Source organism: Haliotis asinina, chromosome 8, assembly GCF_037392515.1.
Source record: "Haliotis asinina isolate JCU_RB_2024 chromosome 8, JCU_Hal_asi_v2, whole genome shotgun sequence".
Classification (NCBI taxonomy): Eukaryota; Metazoa; Mollusca; class Gastropoda; order Lepetellida; family Haliotidae; genus Haliotis; species Haliotis asinina.
The window spans coordinates 62,852,143-62,866,930 of NC_090287.1; the positions used below are offsets into that span (position 1 = coordinate 62,852,143).

Sequence of the window (14,788 nt, forward strand, 5' to 3'; positions counted from 1 at the left end):
ATCGGTATAAATGAACAGGTCTGTTATCGGTATTGAATTATCTTTCGATACTGATCCATGGGTATCGCGTATCGTATCATTGGAACAATTGTCGATGCATGCATGTATGTCCAGAATTAAATATACACATATTTCACATTACATTATTGTGATGAAATACTTGCTAATTACTAAGCTACCTTAGGTTCATTTCATTGAAAATGATATCAGATCTAGACAATGAGTATAGGTTTCTTGCACTCCACGGGTACACCACTTTGCCAAGCAAATTAATTGTTTGACATACCATCATACCATAAAAATAGCACTTTTCATCGTAGACTATCACGTTCAAAGACCTTTACTACACCCGTAATTTACAGTTCCAGTGAGTATATGTGCCTGTGTTGTACTGGGGGGATAATTACCATCTTATTCTACAAGGCTATCGATCATCCATGTGTGTCACTCGGACTCACTCATTACTTCACTGTTCTCTGAAGCAAATACTACTTTTTGATATTGTGCTATGACTTGGTTTTCATTCACTTGGGAACTGTTATATGTGCGCTGTTAAGCAGGCAGACCTTTTGAAGGGTCTCGTTGCTAAATGTGTATCTGGTACAAAATGAGGGAGCAAGTTAAGAAGTCACGTGTACAATATTGCAGCAATATCGTGACTACAAACAAGTTATAATGTTACAATAAAGAAAGGTATATTATGAAAAAGAAACCTTGCCAGCAAAGGACACTAAAACGGGTAGTATCACAGGTTTCAATTTAAAAAAAAATAGTAATTAATACGTAAATACTTCAACTATGGATGACAATACAAAATACAAATAGGCTACATCTAACATGCAGTTAGCTCGCCACGCTCGGGACGGTACACAATGACGTGCCGCATTCTCACTCGTAAGGGTTAACATCAACATCCTGATTTCAATAAATGTGTGCAATGAATCAGTGTGTATTTAGTATGCATACGATCAGGCTTATTCCTTCTGGTATGTACGTACTCTGCATGAAATTTATAGTAAACAAAGTATAAACACTCACACACATGCACAAGCGCGCTCGCTGATTATACGTAATTTCTGTAAAACAAACAAACAAACACACACACACACACACTGGCGTGAGGAGCTTCATTTGAAAAAAAACAGCTATGCTCCGGAACACTACCACCATATTCAGTCGTAGTCGAACTTGTTGAAAAGGAAACGCTGAAAATTGTTTATATTTAAAAATCCAAACCTACCAAAAGGCACCAAAACACCACCAGACTTATGTGCCAAGTTTGGTGAAGACACAGTGAACGGTTATAATGTTCTGCGTCGCTAAAGAGCACAGCCACTAATTTCAGTCACAGTAAAACTTGTTGTCATGAAAACCGCAAGTATGAAATACACATTGGTGTATTCCCCAAAAGGCACACCTGGGGTTCACATTGAACATGGCAAACGTATGTATCAAGTTTGGGACATTTTCTCCGGAGATATAGGTTATCACGCGAGTGTACTTTGGGATGGTTAATATCCTGCATTGGGAATAAACATTGCATTTAGCGAGCCTTGTTTATTCCCAATGCAGGATATTAACCATCCCAAAACACACGAGTGTGATAACCTATTTATTATACAATGTCAAGCTTACTTTCAAATTTAAAAAAAAGTGATTTCATTTGCCACAGATCATGAAACTAAACCTCAGATGTGCTCGCATATCTATGACGTCACAAATATCTGCGTATTAATACGTGGCGTCACAGGCTCGGTGACGCAATCCCAAAGGGCTCATTTGAGGATCATGCTTGACAATCGGACGCAGTTTGGTTGAGCTATCATGAATAGTTTCGGATATAGCTTCGGACAAAATATGGCGGACGGACGTATGGACGAACGAAACTCGTTTCTATATCTCCGCAACGTTGTTGTTGCGGGGGATAAATATGCAGAGATAAAGCACTTTCCTCTGTCAGCATATCGACTACATCCTCCTAGTCTAGAGGCTAGAGTGTATAGCGTTCACCTGTACTGCCGCCAAGATATCCTGGCAATCTTCCTGTGTCTACTGCAGTGATATAGCTGGAATTTTTCTTAACGTGCAGGTCTCAAACATGTGAAGACCTGTGAAGGTCTCCCCAAAAATGAAACTGACACCTGTTGATATGACTAAAGGTTTATTCAAAGGCGAGTCAATCCATACATAAATCCATGTTCGTGTTTCTCATGATGTGGTGATCAAAGTAAATTCTGCAAACATGCTTGCATCTGAATGAATTCGCTGTACCAAACAAAATATGAGACAATAACTATCGAATGTCATTGAGTTTATACAGATATTATTGCGTCACAGGTTTAAGCATTCATTGGGTCAGGTGCTGGGAGGTATGTCTGGATGAGATAGTTCCGGGGATAAAGAATCAGATTTCACGGTGTTTTCTTCAATACACTCTTCAACACATTTTCTTTGCCGTATTTGTTTACATCTCCGTTTATGAAATATTTCACAGACAAGGATTAAGGATGATATGGCCACACCCACACTTGCACCATAGAAGGCGGTCTGCAAGGTTAACATGTCGACTCTCTTTGCTTTTCTGCTTGGAGTTGGACACTGATGTTTCGGTTTCCACCGATCCCACCACAGGCGCAGGATGCCGCTTTCATATATTCGCAAAATTCTACAACAGAAATACAAATATTTAGACCAGCAGAAAGTTATTATTCTCCGTACATACATTTGCAAACGAGGTTTTGTATTAATATCATGCATGTGGAAGCGTTGGAGCTGAAGCCACAGACAGCATCATAGTCACTCCTTCACCCAGATAAAATTCCTTTCAGAAAGTTTCAGCTATATCAATGACAAGTATCAAAGCACACGGAACTCACTGTTCGGAGAACATTTGTGTGTATGTGCTGTGTTTTGGTAGGCCAACTGCATATTTGCTGAATTGGAAGTTGTCCTGTACAATCTGTAAACCACATCGCCGTGGGTCGTCCCACATCTCCAAAGTGGACTCCTCTGCCATGTAGACGTACTGGCTCTCGACAACTCGGCGCATGTGCTCGTCTCCATCCAAACTCAGCCAATCAGGTTCGTTTGCCATTATCTCCTCTATACCGTGCCATACCTTGTGATAGACGGAAATGTTGGATTCCTGAAAACATGGTATTGTTTCCCTTCTTATTTGACGGTGAATATTATATTTAAATCTTGTTTTTTATCTATCACATATGTCTGTACTTTTTGTAGGTATAGATTGAAGCGTCTGTAGAATACTTCAAACTATGTCTCTACCCTTCCCTGTTTCTCTGGCTTAAACCAAATTCCATCCCTTCAGAGTCGAAACTGTGTTGACAGTGAAAAGAATTTGGAAGAGCCAATCGCATGACTATTATTCCAGACACAAAAATAATCTGTGCAGAGGTGTATGGATGCCTGTATGAACATACGAGATGACGGTCATGAGTGATGTTTCTTCCTTCCCTGGCATCAAATTTTTATATTTATGGAATTGTCATACACTACTGTGCTGAGTCATATTCAAAATAAAACAGTATTCAGACAAAGTGTTAATGTACTGACTTGAAAGAGAGGGACAAGTGCTGTTCCTCCCACAAATCCCCACTTGTACGTGTCCTGTTGCACCATCTCATCTAGACTGGAGAAGGGTGGTTTTTGTCGTCCGTCGGTGAGGAACGCTATGAGGTTACCACTGTAGGTGGCCGCCATTATAACAGTGAAGAGCCACCAACAGCTGAGCATCGTGCGTCCGGACTCTGTTTGTGGAAGGTATGCTCCTCCTGGAATATGGGTCAAAGGTTGATTGGAGGCATAACGTCTTCAGAGATCACGCATAAGGGTCATTCATACATAGTCAGAATGCAGTAACACCGTCGATTTGCGACATGGATTTCTAAGTGGTGCTCAAGCTATTGTATATGTTTTCATATGCTGTAACAGAAATGTCAAAAAAGTATACTGGAGGTTTAGGTACTGACAATTTTTATATGGAACAGAATATGCCTGTAATGAACCATAATAAAAAGTTCCTAAGCATATTGAAAAGTGATGCAGTAAAATCATTGCTGTTGAAATATTTATAAACAATTAATTTAATGGAAGTTTAGGGATTTTGTTATTAAACACTGCCTATTTACCGTTCGCCATAAGGGCTCCGAAATGATACCAAAATATATCTCCATATCGAGTCAGCATATCCGAAGGTCTGTCGTCCGTCCACGAGCGGACTGGTGTCACTTCTTCTATGACGAAGAGGATGACGGTGGAGAAGATGAAGGACACAAAGATACAAACGAGAACCTCGTAACGGAATAGGGAGAGTAGAGTCAACCATTTGTTTGTGTTGGGATCTTGTTTCTTGAAGATAAGTCCTGAGTGGACATAGAAGTACGGCACTGTGAAATCAATGGCTGTGAGTCTGCTTTCGCTCATAGCCATCGGTGCCACGATCATATCGGCGTCCTGGAAGTACAAAATAACTTCTGTTACTTCGTGCAAGTCAGTTTATCTGTCAATCCCAGCAGGTCATGAAATACCACAAACTCCTTGCCCACTCATAAAATGAATAAATCTGATAAAGCAAATACAAGGTTGACAAGTTCGCGAAAAGGCCTGTTCAACTGAAAAAAAACACGAACGTACAGGACAAATCATCTTAAGGAACTGCATCGGAATGTTTTTTATTAGTTATGCATCAGCTTTTTTAATGTCCTTAACATGTCTACCATAAAATATTCAGAAAGCTTTACAGAGGCCTTGAATCTGGGAATCTCTTGCTGAAGAGAACATTCTCGATTGTACTTCAACAGTTGTGAAATATCAACTGCGAACACTAGAACTGTTAGAATATTGCTTCACGTGAAAGGGAACTTAACTATAGGAAAGTTGAACATATCCGTTTAGTCATACAACCTTGAGGAGAGTATTTTTGTCACGATGAATCTTTATGCATAGATCTAAATATAAAGCACTTGAGGCTATATGGCGTGTCTCCTTAATTTTCAGTTGAGGTGGTTAAATCAAAAGAAGGGAATTGACCATTTAATGTGTTAAATTTCTTGGCCAGTATACATTATTATAATATGTCAACCCGAGCAGAAATTCTGATTCATAAAGACGAAAGCACAATAGGTGCTCATGAAGATGCCCTCTGATGAAAAGGTTTTACCTACAAATTGGAAAAGTCCAGTTTCTCACTGATTGTTCGCTCTGTAAACTTCAAATTATATTTACCCAGACACGTTGGCATTTCTGGGAATACAATGACCGATTTTGCTTCCATGGTAGCACTCAGCAAATCAGCGACGCCATGATACAAAGCTAGCATTAAACCTACATCCGTGATCTGATGTAGAAGTGGGACGCCCAAGTAGGTATCATTAAATTACATGCAATAAACCCCTATGTCGGTTATACCTATTTGGGGTGTTAGTCAGATTTGAAGAGGTCATCATACGACTATGTCGTATTGGCCAGACTAAATAATTATACTCGCGAATATTTATTGAAAGGCGAAGTTCCTCCGTTTTGTATCCCTTGTAATGAAAGAATCCAAGCATGTTCTTCTTGACTGATGAATATTCCATCACAAGGGATATCTAATTCCAATCACGAACAGAAGTTTTCATTTCATTATTTCAATCAAAAGGATTAGATCTGTTAAATGATTTGTAAATACTTAACAATTTTATAATAGGAAGTTTAAATTAGTAACTCAAATTGTTAGTGGTTGTATCCTCAAAGGGGGTTAAAGTACTGTAAACTAACACTATCCAAATTTCTAATCGTAGAATGCGTGTCTTTAAATGTATGTCTAGATTTCCTACATTCGTAACGGCTGAAAGGACGGTGTTAAACCAGCTATGGTCCATGCAGAAGGCAAATGTAGTGTAAGTTCCCGTGGTCTCTAGTATGGTGATGCACCTTCAGTTGTTGGCAATATATGGCCTGTTTTGACCTTGTATTGTCATCTATCAATAAACTGCTTTCGATCTCCTTACTAGTTTTAAAGTCCAGTCTAGTTATTTACCTATCCTTCATTGACAACGTTTTACAGTTTACCATTGATTACTATGTACATAATTAATTGTTCTCATCATGATGTGGATGAAATATTGCGGATGTGACAATATATTTTCACTCACTGACAAAGTACCTTTAACGTCTCAAAATAGATATAGGTAGAAATATCATTGTTGGCCATGTTATATTGCCGGTATGTAGGACAAGGTACTGCAGAACAATGAACACTTATTGATGACAAGGAAATTGTGTGTGTTTTTTGCAGTTTCCTGTTACTGCAGGTTTTTCACAGTTTGGAAAAACTTTCCTCGTCTGGTTTCGTTTAATCTGTATCATCATAAAAAACATTAATCAGTTCTGCATATGACCGTTTATTGTTGGTTGGGTTTAGGCCTGTAACCTAAACATACAGTGCTTAAACACTATCTGCGCCTACAGTGATTCTGTGCATTGTAGCTGTAACATACCCCATCAGTAAGTAACTTCACCAGCCCCGTCCAGCTGCCATTCAGGATCCTACTCCATTCCCTGTCTTCAGGCTCCACAAGCGTGTAGCTATCAAACACACAAACAATAAGTCACAACTATGTTGGGGAACACATACGCACAAATACACACACTGCTGAGGTGTTCGGTCAGATAAATCCGTTGTTCACTGGTCCCTTGGGGCACCGTGGGTCGATGCACCCGCTATGTGAGTTTATGACGAGTGGACAGCTTATAATGTTCACATATCTATAAAGAGGCATTAAACCTGCCTGAAATTGAGTTGTTTCGCCAATTCCTGCAATAGCTGGATACAAAGACCGTCGAACCTGATGAAACCGTTCTCCACTTTCCTAATCACGTATGGCGCCCACTGTGTCAAGATAAGATGGTAAAACTTACCAAAACATATCAATATGAAGGTGATAGTTTGTCACTCATGGGATATCGTATCATTAGAAACTCAGGTGCACTAATAGTTGGAAATGTTTAGGTATACACATTTCCATGGTGTACATTGCATGGATAGAAAGTACGTATTTGACGAAGGTAAAGCAGAATGTCAGTGTGTATTAAGTGAACGGCATAAACTCATCGATTAATTTCAATATTATCCAAAAATACTCTCTCTATACATTAAGTATATTTGACCTCCAGCGTCCCGACAATTAACGTTCGGTTGTGAAGTCCATATTTTCTGCCATGATAGAGTTGATGCTTAACTTCCACTCCCCCGTCACTCTCAATATAGCCTACGGTGTCGACTTTTGTTCCAGTGGGGTCTGTGCTTAAAACTTCATTTATGACTGCAGTCTGCAAAAGAAGATTGTGTTCATGTGACTTTATGGCACAATCATATATCACAGTTGTATTAGGGAAGAAGTAGGGTTTTACACCGTTGTCAGATATCTGTGTTGGTATCTGATGGGACCTACCCTTAAACTTAATTAGATACAAAGGTTAAAAACCAACCGAACATAGGTTTGTTAAAGTTTCTTGAACTTACCTGAAATATTTTGTTGAAGGTGGAAAGCATTTCACATGAGAAGTCTGTGCTAAAGGCCAATTTTGTGAAAGATGTTTTAAATAATCAAGGACATGTATTAATAAAATAAGTAATCATAAGTGCTCTGTATTATAAATGAAATAACCTTTCTGGCATGTAAGAATTTTGTATGATTTGTACAAATATGGCCATGGGACACACCTGACTCACTGAAAAATCTCCAACCTTATGTCTTTTAGGGAAACGTGCTAAATAAACATATGAACTACTTTTTAACTCACTAGACAAATAAACCACTGCATAATTTCGTGTGCAAATCACAAGGGAGAAATATTTTAATGTCAAAACAATGAAGGATCTTTTTAATGTTAATTATCATTTAATCATTGACTTTTAAAGGAAATAGAATTGTTAGGTAAATTTTGAATAATATGTTTTGTAAATAGAAAGTTGGTATTTTAAACATGGTGGTATGAATTAGCAACTGCGATTGTTAGTGGCTGTACCCTCAAAGGGCGTTAAAGTATCGTACAATCATTGTCCCCCTTGAGAGGGTACGTAAGTCCCAAAACTTTCAAAGTCAAATTTAAACTTACCAATTTTTTAAACGTAGTATTTTTGTCATTTAAATTTTAGCTACAGTTTCCTACAATCGCCAGCGGCTGGGGAGATGGAGAAAATCCAACCAGGGTCCATGCAGCTAGCAAAGGTACTGTAAGTCCCCTTGATCCCTAGTATGGTAATCTACCTTCAGCTGTTGATGATCTTTAGCCTATTTTTATATTATGTCTTGTCCAAATTGTGCTGCTAGTTTCAACTTCATATGCTAGATTTAAATTCGATACTCTAGTTGTTTTACCGTACTTTGAAGACGGGTTTTATAATATATACATATGTACGATATGGCTGAAATATTGCCGATGTGACGTTAAATTATAACTCACTAACTCACTCACTCACTCATATCTGTCAAAATAATCATATATGAATATAATGTAAACATGTTAGGTCTATTTGAAGATATTCTGTAGCCATCCACTTTGGTCTCCCGCAAAGTTATTTTAACCTGAAACCAAAAATCTACTTCATTCACAAACGATGTTTCCTTTAGGAATTAATGCTTTGGTCACGTTGGCATCTCTCCTGTATCCATGACTACAAAACGGTGGCGACCGACCCTACCGACGTTGCAAACAATAAAGCCGTGGAAAGTAGGCTCAATCATTTTCCAGCTCGTTAACTGACAATATATAGCACAAACCATGCCAGGATACTGTAGAGATGTTTTTTGTAATAGAGACAAGTCATGCAGTGCAGCTCTATTAGTTGATCATTGAGATTTTACTCTAATGTAAGATAACTCATCTGTATTACTTGATGCCAGCTATTCAGTGCACATATCAAATACTCATATATCTAAGAATATATACAAATAACTATATTTTAACGAACTATGCTAATAACGGAGTAAAACTGATGGTCCCTTGAGTTCGTTAAATCACTTGCTTACTGTATTAGGTTTTCAATACGATAGTATCACCTAGTTGAAATACTAGATATACCATTAAACAAAGAAGGGGATATTCCAAATTTTGCTTGCACATCACAAGTCAATGCAAATGCATATGAGAAAAAGTATATCCATGCAGATGAAAAATTTCTAAATTAATTATAAATGAAGTCACGTTATCCTTCAATTTCTTTTCATCGCCTGTATCCTCATTGGCTTCATCATTTGCACTTTATCAATCTTGTAAATCCATTATCCCCTACCTTTAGCAGCGGTATATAATAGCTATGACCACAAGCCCATGGGAGTGATCCTGTAACTTCAGATATGGTCATTACCTTGTGAACACATCCTGGTGTCTCGGCAGCCTGACCTGTGATATTAAATCTCCTTAAGCTTGGCAAATGTTTCGTGATTATCTCCAGGTTCTGCAAATATGAAAGGAGCTACCATAACACGTACATCAAAACACTGTTTAATTTCCATGGCTCCGATAAAGTCAGGATGCTGGAATTCAATGAGATTTGTCATATCCTTGCTTTTCCATGGAGGATATAATATATATATATTCACACTGCGATGATCAATACTCACATATACAGCTTTTACTCTTGAAACCGAATTCATTTCACACTACATCTAGTTCCTTTAATACATATTCCCTTACACTGGTAAATATTTATTTGCAGTAAGATAAACAGACGCCTAACCGTTGCTTACCAGTGGTAAATAGTATCTAGAGCACGGCATGAACTCCAGAAACGCAACATCATCAGTTTTGAATGGCTCGCGGCTGTGAGCAATGTTTATGACACTACCGATTGAAGGAACCACCAGCCATTGAGGAATCCCAGTTGACTTCTCCACTGACGTTTTTGACTCGATCATGTGAGCCTGACAATAAATATTTATGCACATCATACAAGCCTTGTCTTTCCCAAGCAATTCTGTGTGCAGTAATAAACCGAATTTCATAAAGATATACCAACGCCCTTATATTCTGCCATTCAAAATTTTTGAAAACATTTCCTCCATTGGTAACTCTATATATATTACTTAAAATAAGTGTGAATCTTCAAATGTTAGCTACAACAGATAGAAACATTCTTTCAAATTATTTTTAGACAGGGATTGTTATTTGAAGACATGTACAACACACTGTATAGTGGGAAACATGAACTATTGTATTCCCTGGTGTAGATGAAGTATGTAAAATCATGTTCTTATAAGCGGGTATCAAAGTAAGCGGTACCAGCAACGAACAATATAGCTGTTATTGTAACTGACCTTGAAACTGGAAGCACTACCTGTTTGAGGAGCTTCTGTATACAGTCGGATGGACACATCACAAGAACGTTTAGGTCCTTCCCTGGAAGCAGCTCATAAATACTGTCGAGGTCAATACTTTCAAGTGGATTGTTGGGATCATCTATCTTATATAGAAGTAACTTGATGGAAGCCTGTCCACCTCCAGACAGTTTTGTCAAAACTGCAAACAAAGACATATAAAAAATAGTTCATGAGACAAACCATTTTGGCTGATATTTTACTATTTTTTATTAGATATAAAGTAATTGTTAACAGAGCAATGAAAATGTGTCATTTAGTCAGCATTATATGGATTATAATTTAGTAAGCTGATTCCATTACAATTAATGTATTCATCTGTTATATCTGTTACATACTTTTGTATACACTTGTATATTGCATTCGTCATTAGGTTCAACAAAGCCAGCCTATCTTCAGATGGTTCATTGAAAACTGTACATACTATAGGCATCATGTCTGTTTCGGCGTTTTTACCTGATATGTTGTAGTTCCATACGACATGAATAAATGTCATTTAAGCCCCATAAAATATTTCCAATGATGAATCACAACGTCATTTTTTTCATAAATTATGAGTAGTGTATCAAATGTTAGCAACATAGTTTACTCCATAGAGACTAGCCCATGGATGCAGAAAGTGAATGTTCCTTTTCAATAGTGTTCCAGGGTGTATGACTGTCGGTCGCCTGAGGTAGAACCGTTACTTAGCACCAGTGGTATATGGTTCATGATTGATCAGTATATCTTAGCTATAAATTAATTTACATGAATTTGTTCATAATAATATCCTTACGTGAGTGTAATATCTTTGACTGTTGTATTGCCTATAATATCCATTATTTTGTGTTTTTTCCGTTGCCGTATACAATATATTCTTGAATGTTATGTTTGAAGATCTATATTCTATCCCTAACTAGCTTTAGTAAATGCAAGTTAATACTCTTTTCCTATTTCATGTTCTGCTGCTTAGAAATGTTTAGAGAGGTGTTTGAGTGATATGGCGTGTTATATATCCTACCGTCATAAGATGAAGTTATAACAACGAACGTATTCCACTTCACATGGTTGACTATTGAGGTGATGCCTCTCATGACGTCTTCCATGGAATCGGGGCTGACGAGGGCATCAAAGTAGGACTGCTTTATGATTGTGACATTGGACATTGACTTAATGTATATTGCATGGTTTGAGAGGAGCATGGGACAGGAGCAGAAGCTGATGTTGAAGTCTTCCCTGCTAGAGGTGTGAGTGAAGTGACGCTGACAGGAAGAGAACGATGCCGTGATCACGACATCTCCATGTACCGATCTCGCTGAAATTCAAACGTAGTGTGGCTGTAACTAGGTCACCATGAGAGCGTATATAATCAACTTTTACGTCTCCATTATTTAATACATTAGCGAAATATGCTGTACAGATCAGATGGAATCAGACATTTCTAAAATACCAAATATGCCTCAGACAGGTCATATTTGTCTCTTAAATCGCCCTGTAATCCCCCAGTCGAACAGGCATCACAACCTCCATGAACACAAAGATTAGCGACCTTTACCTCTAAACATCTGACAGATTTAGGCAAACATGTAAATGATACACGAATATCTATATAAGTGAGAAAGACTACCTGTTTTCGACGCAGCAAATTGCTCTTGAGCAGAGACGAAGTAAAAGGTCAGATTTAGCTGATCAATGACCGAGTCATTTCTTAGACACACAACGGAATGTGGACATTTTCCATTCGCTTCGGTGATCAGCAAAATATCTGTTAACATATTTAAGGAATATTGATTACTTGATTCAACCTAACTAGAATCTACAATCGTTTTACTCGGTAAACACGCAATTTATTGACCCATTCCAATCCATGTTACATGCATTCTCTTACTCATTTATAATAATCAGTATGTGCAATATTCACCGCATTATTGTTTTTCATATTTTCAAGGAGACAATCATTGCAATGATACTTTACTAGTTTGTTAAAACTGTTTTTATACTGGAAGACACGTTCTTAATAAAGAGAGAATATACAACTGCAGGATGATAATTTATAGGCACCTTCTTTCATGCATGCACGTGTCTGTTGGTGAGAATGTACCTTGGCTTGTGAGAAACATGCAATTACATTTTGTTATATAATTTGCAAATGCACTGTACCATTTCAACACATCTGAAAACTCAATGAGACAATGTGTGCAATATAGTAGTATAATGAACTCACCAAGAGACAATGTCCGAATTTGCAACGTGATGCACATCACCAAGAACAACACCTGCATGGTAAACATCCTCGACATGATACAGGCGTCTGTATTGGAGACCGTCTGTAGGGGTGTGGTCTGACAACCTCTCTAAGTCTGGGCAATTAAACCAATCGACCTTCAGTTTCAGGCCTTAATCCAGATTAAGGCAAAGCATCACCTGTTCTGAAACACCCGTTTACGTCCATTAGCATACTAGCCGAGATGCAGTGCTTGGAATTGATTCAGCACTCCACCGCAGTGATGCCTGTGTTGCTGGAAATGTCTATCCACGCGTTACAGATTGCTTGCACCTGTTTGGGGATCACCAAAGACGACAGGGTTGGGTGTCAGTAAAGAATTCTGAAGTGTTTAATAGAAGTTAATGTACACATCTACCCGTGGTTTAGTGGGAGGTTTAGAGATAGATACTTATGGAATCCTAGATGGGACATTGTCGCAAATCGCCCATTTATGCTTTGAATAATGTATTTACCTCTTACCTAACAGCAATCATTAGTCGCACTATCGTTATATCATTTCGACATTTATAGGAACCAAAATTGAAATGTCTGACTATCATTCCTTTTGTAACATGTAAAAGACACTTAACACGAGCGTCAAAGCGACATATCTGTACATCTATCACATTGGAGCCTTTTCGATTAATGTGTAGTAAATGAATCGAGTTAGTAAGGAAAAAAATGCGGCAATGATTCATTCGTGTTTGTGTGGCTCGCATCAGCGCGCTGATAGAGGTACTGTGTATTTTAGTTTTTTAAGTCTTCGCATGTACATATTTGTATCGAATGAATATATTGATTTAACCAGCCAAATGAAACGAGAAATAGTCAATATTTGCAATATCGTCCCCGTATATTCTGTGATTTGTGAGCCCTGGGACAGGTTTTTCCCCACAGTATATTTGTAGACATTCTGTTGCTGGTACTACGTATATAGGATCACTGCGAATACATTCTCATTGTCGCTTGCGATAAACGGAGGACATTGTACGTACGTCCCGATTCTTGCTACCATCACATTTTGACCAATTCTCAAATTCTTTTTAAAGCGATATCTCATGATCAGTACCCAATGTCTTCAAATTTAGTAACAGCATACATTGATTGATTACACAGATTGATTTTGCTCACCTTGACCATATCTTCACGGGTAAAATGACACTTTAACCACTTTTCAAACTCGTTTTAACGCGACACCTCATGCACTGTCGTATCTAATGTCTTCAAATTTGGTGACAGCCTATTTTGGGGGACTATGCATACACCAATCGAAAAAGGAGACCTTGACCTTATCCTCAATGCAAATTATGTAAACGCAATATTTCATAAATCGTTTTGAAAAATATGTTATTTCTGTAAAAATCTAAAGGGTATTTTAAAAAGGGTAATGTATGTGTTATAGTGTCTACTTCATGACAGCCATGTCCAAATATTTCTACAGACCAAAAACTCTGTGGTCAGGCTATATGACATTTAGTTATTATTGTTCAATCTGCAATCTTGATCTTTATCACTACTACAGAGTAAATTGTTTTGTCAGCTACCTTGTTCCTCTTTGTCACTTCCATTAATTACTGTATATGACATTTATGGCCTTTATTGGTCATCCCCCTTGGCTGTGTCTGTCAACACATCAGCTGTAGAAGGAAGTGCTATTAGTTTCTCTATCTGTCCATTGTTGAATCTTTGCCTGTCTATTGTTGTTAAAAACTATATGTATATATATGTATGCTCACATCTATACTAGACGTGAGACGTGAGATGTGAGTGTGGGGTCCGGCGTTCCGACTGTCATTGTATGGACGACCGTGAGCAGGATTATGCCGCTCGCAGGAAAGGCCCTGGGGTTGAGCTGGAAGTCCGCTCACCTCATTCATGTATACTTGTTTGTCATGTCTTGTGAAACCAACTAAAGAAGTTCGAACTAAACTGTGCCTTCGTCTTCATCAACGTATTCATTTGTCTTCGTCAACGTAATCTTCATCAAAATCACGAGCTAATTCACCATGAGCCGGTGACTACAGGCCCGCGTTGACATATGCAATTGTGGATGTCAGTGGCTTTTTCCTCAAAGGGGGTTAAAGTATTGTGGCTGAGGAAATAATCCGGTTTAGACAAAGTGCTTGATTGTCGAGCTGATGGTAAATGTGCAAGCCATAGA

General features: G+C 38.1%; 1 protein-coding gene across 1 annotated transcript; it reads right to left on the bottom strand.

Annotated features, from left to right (window-relative positions):
* Window positions 1-2,176: 2,176 nt before the first annotated feature.
* On the bottom strand, window positions 2,177-12,661 carry LOC137294585 (glutamate receptor ionotropic, kainate 2-like). Its single transcript, XM_067825632.1, has 14 exons — window positions 12,586-12,661; window positions 11,989-12,126; window positions 11,383-11,676; window positions 10,343-10,524; window positions 9,756-9,929; window positions 9,356-9,463; window positions 8,656-8,680; window positions 7,171-7,313; window positions 6,792-6,892; window positions 6,501-6,588; window positions 4,149-4,473; window positions 3,574-3,791; window positions 2,877-3,145; window positions 2,177-2,665 (listed from the first exon to the last, which is right to left on the bottom strand). The coding sequence occupies exons 1-14, from the start codon at window positions 12,659-12,661 to the stop codon at window positions 2,356-2,358; spliced, it is 2,451 nt and encodes an 816-aa protein (XP_067681733.1). The 3' UTR covers window positions 2,177-2,355.
* Between the last annotated feature and the right edge of the window lie 2,127 nt (window positions 12,662-14,788).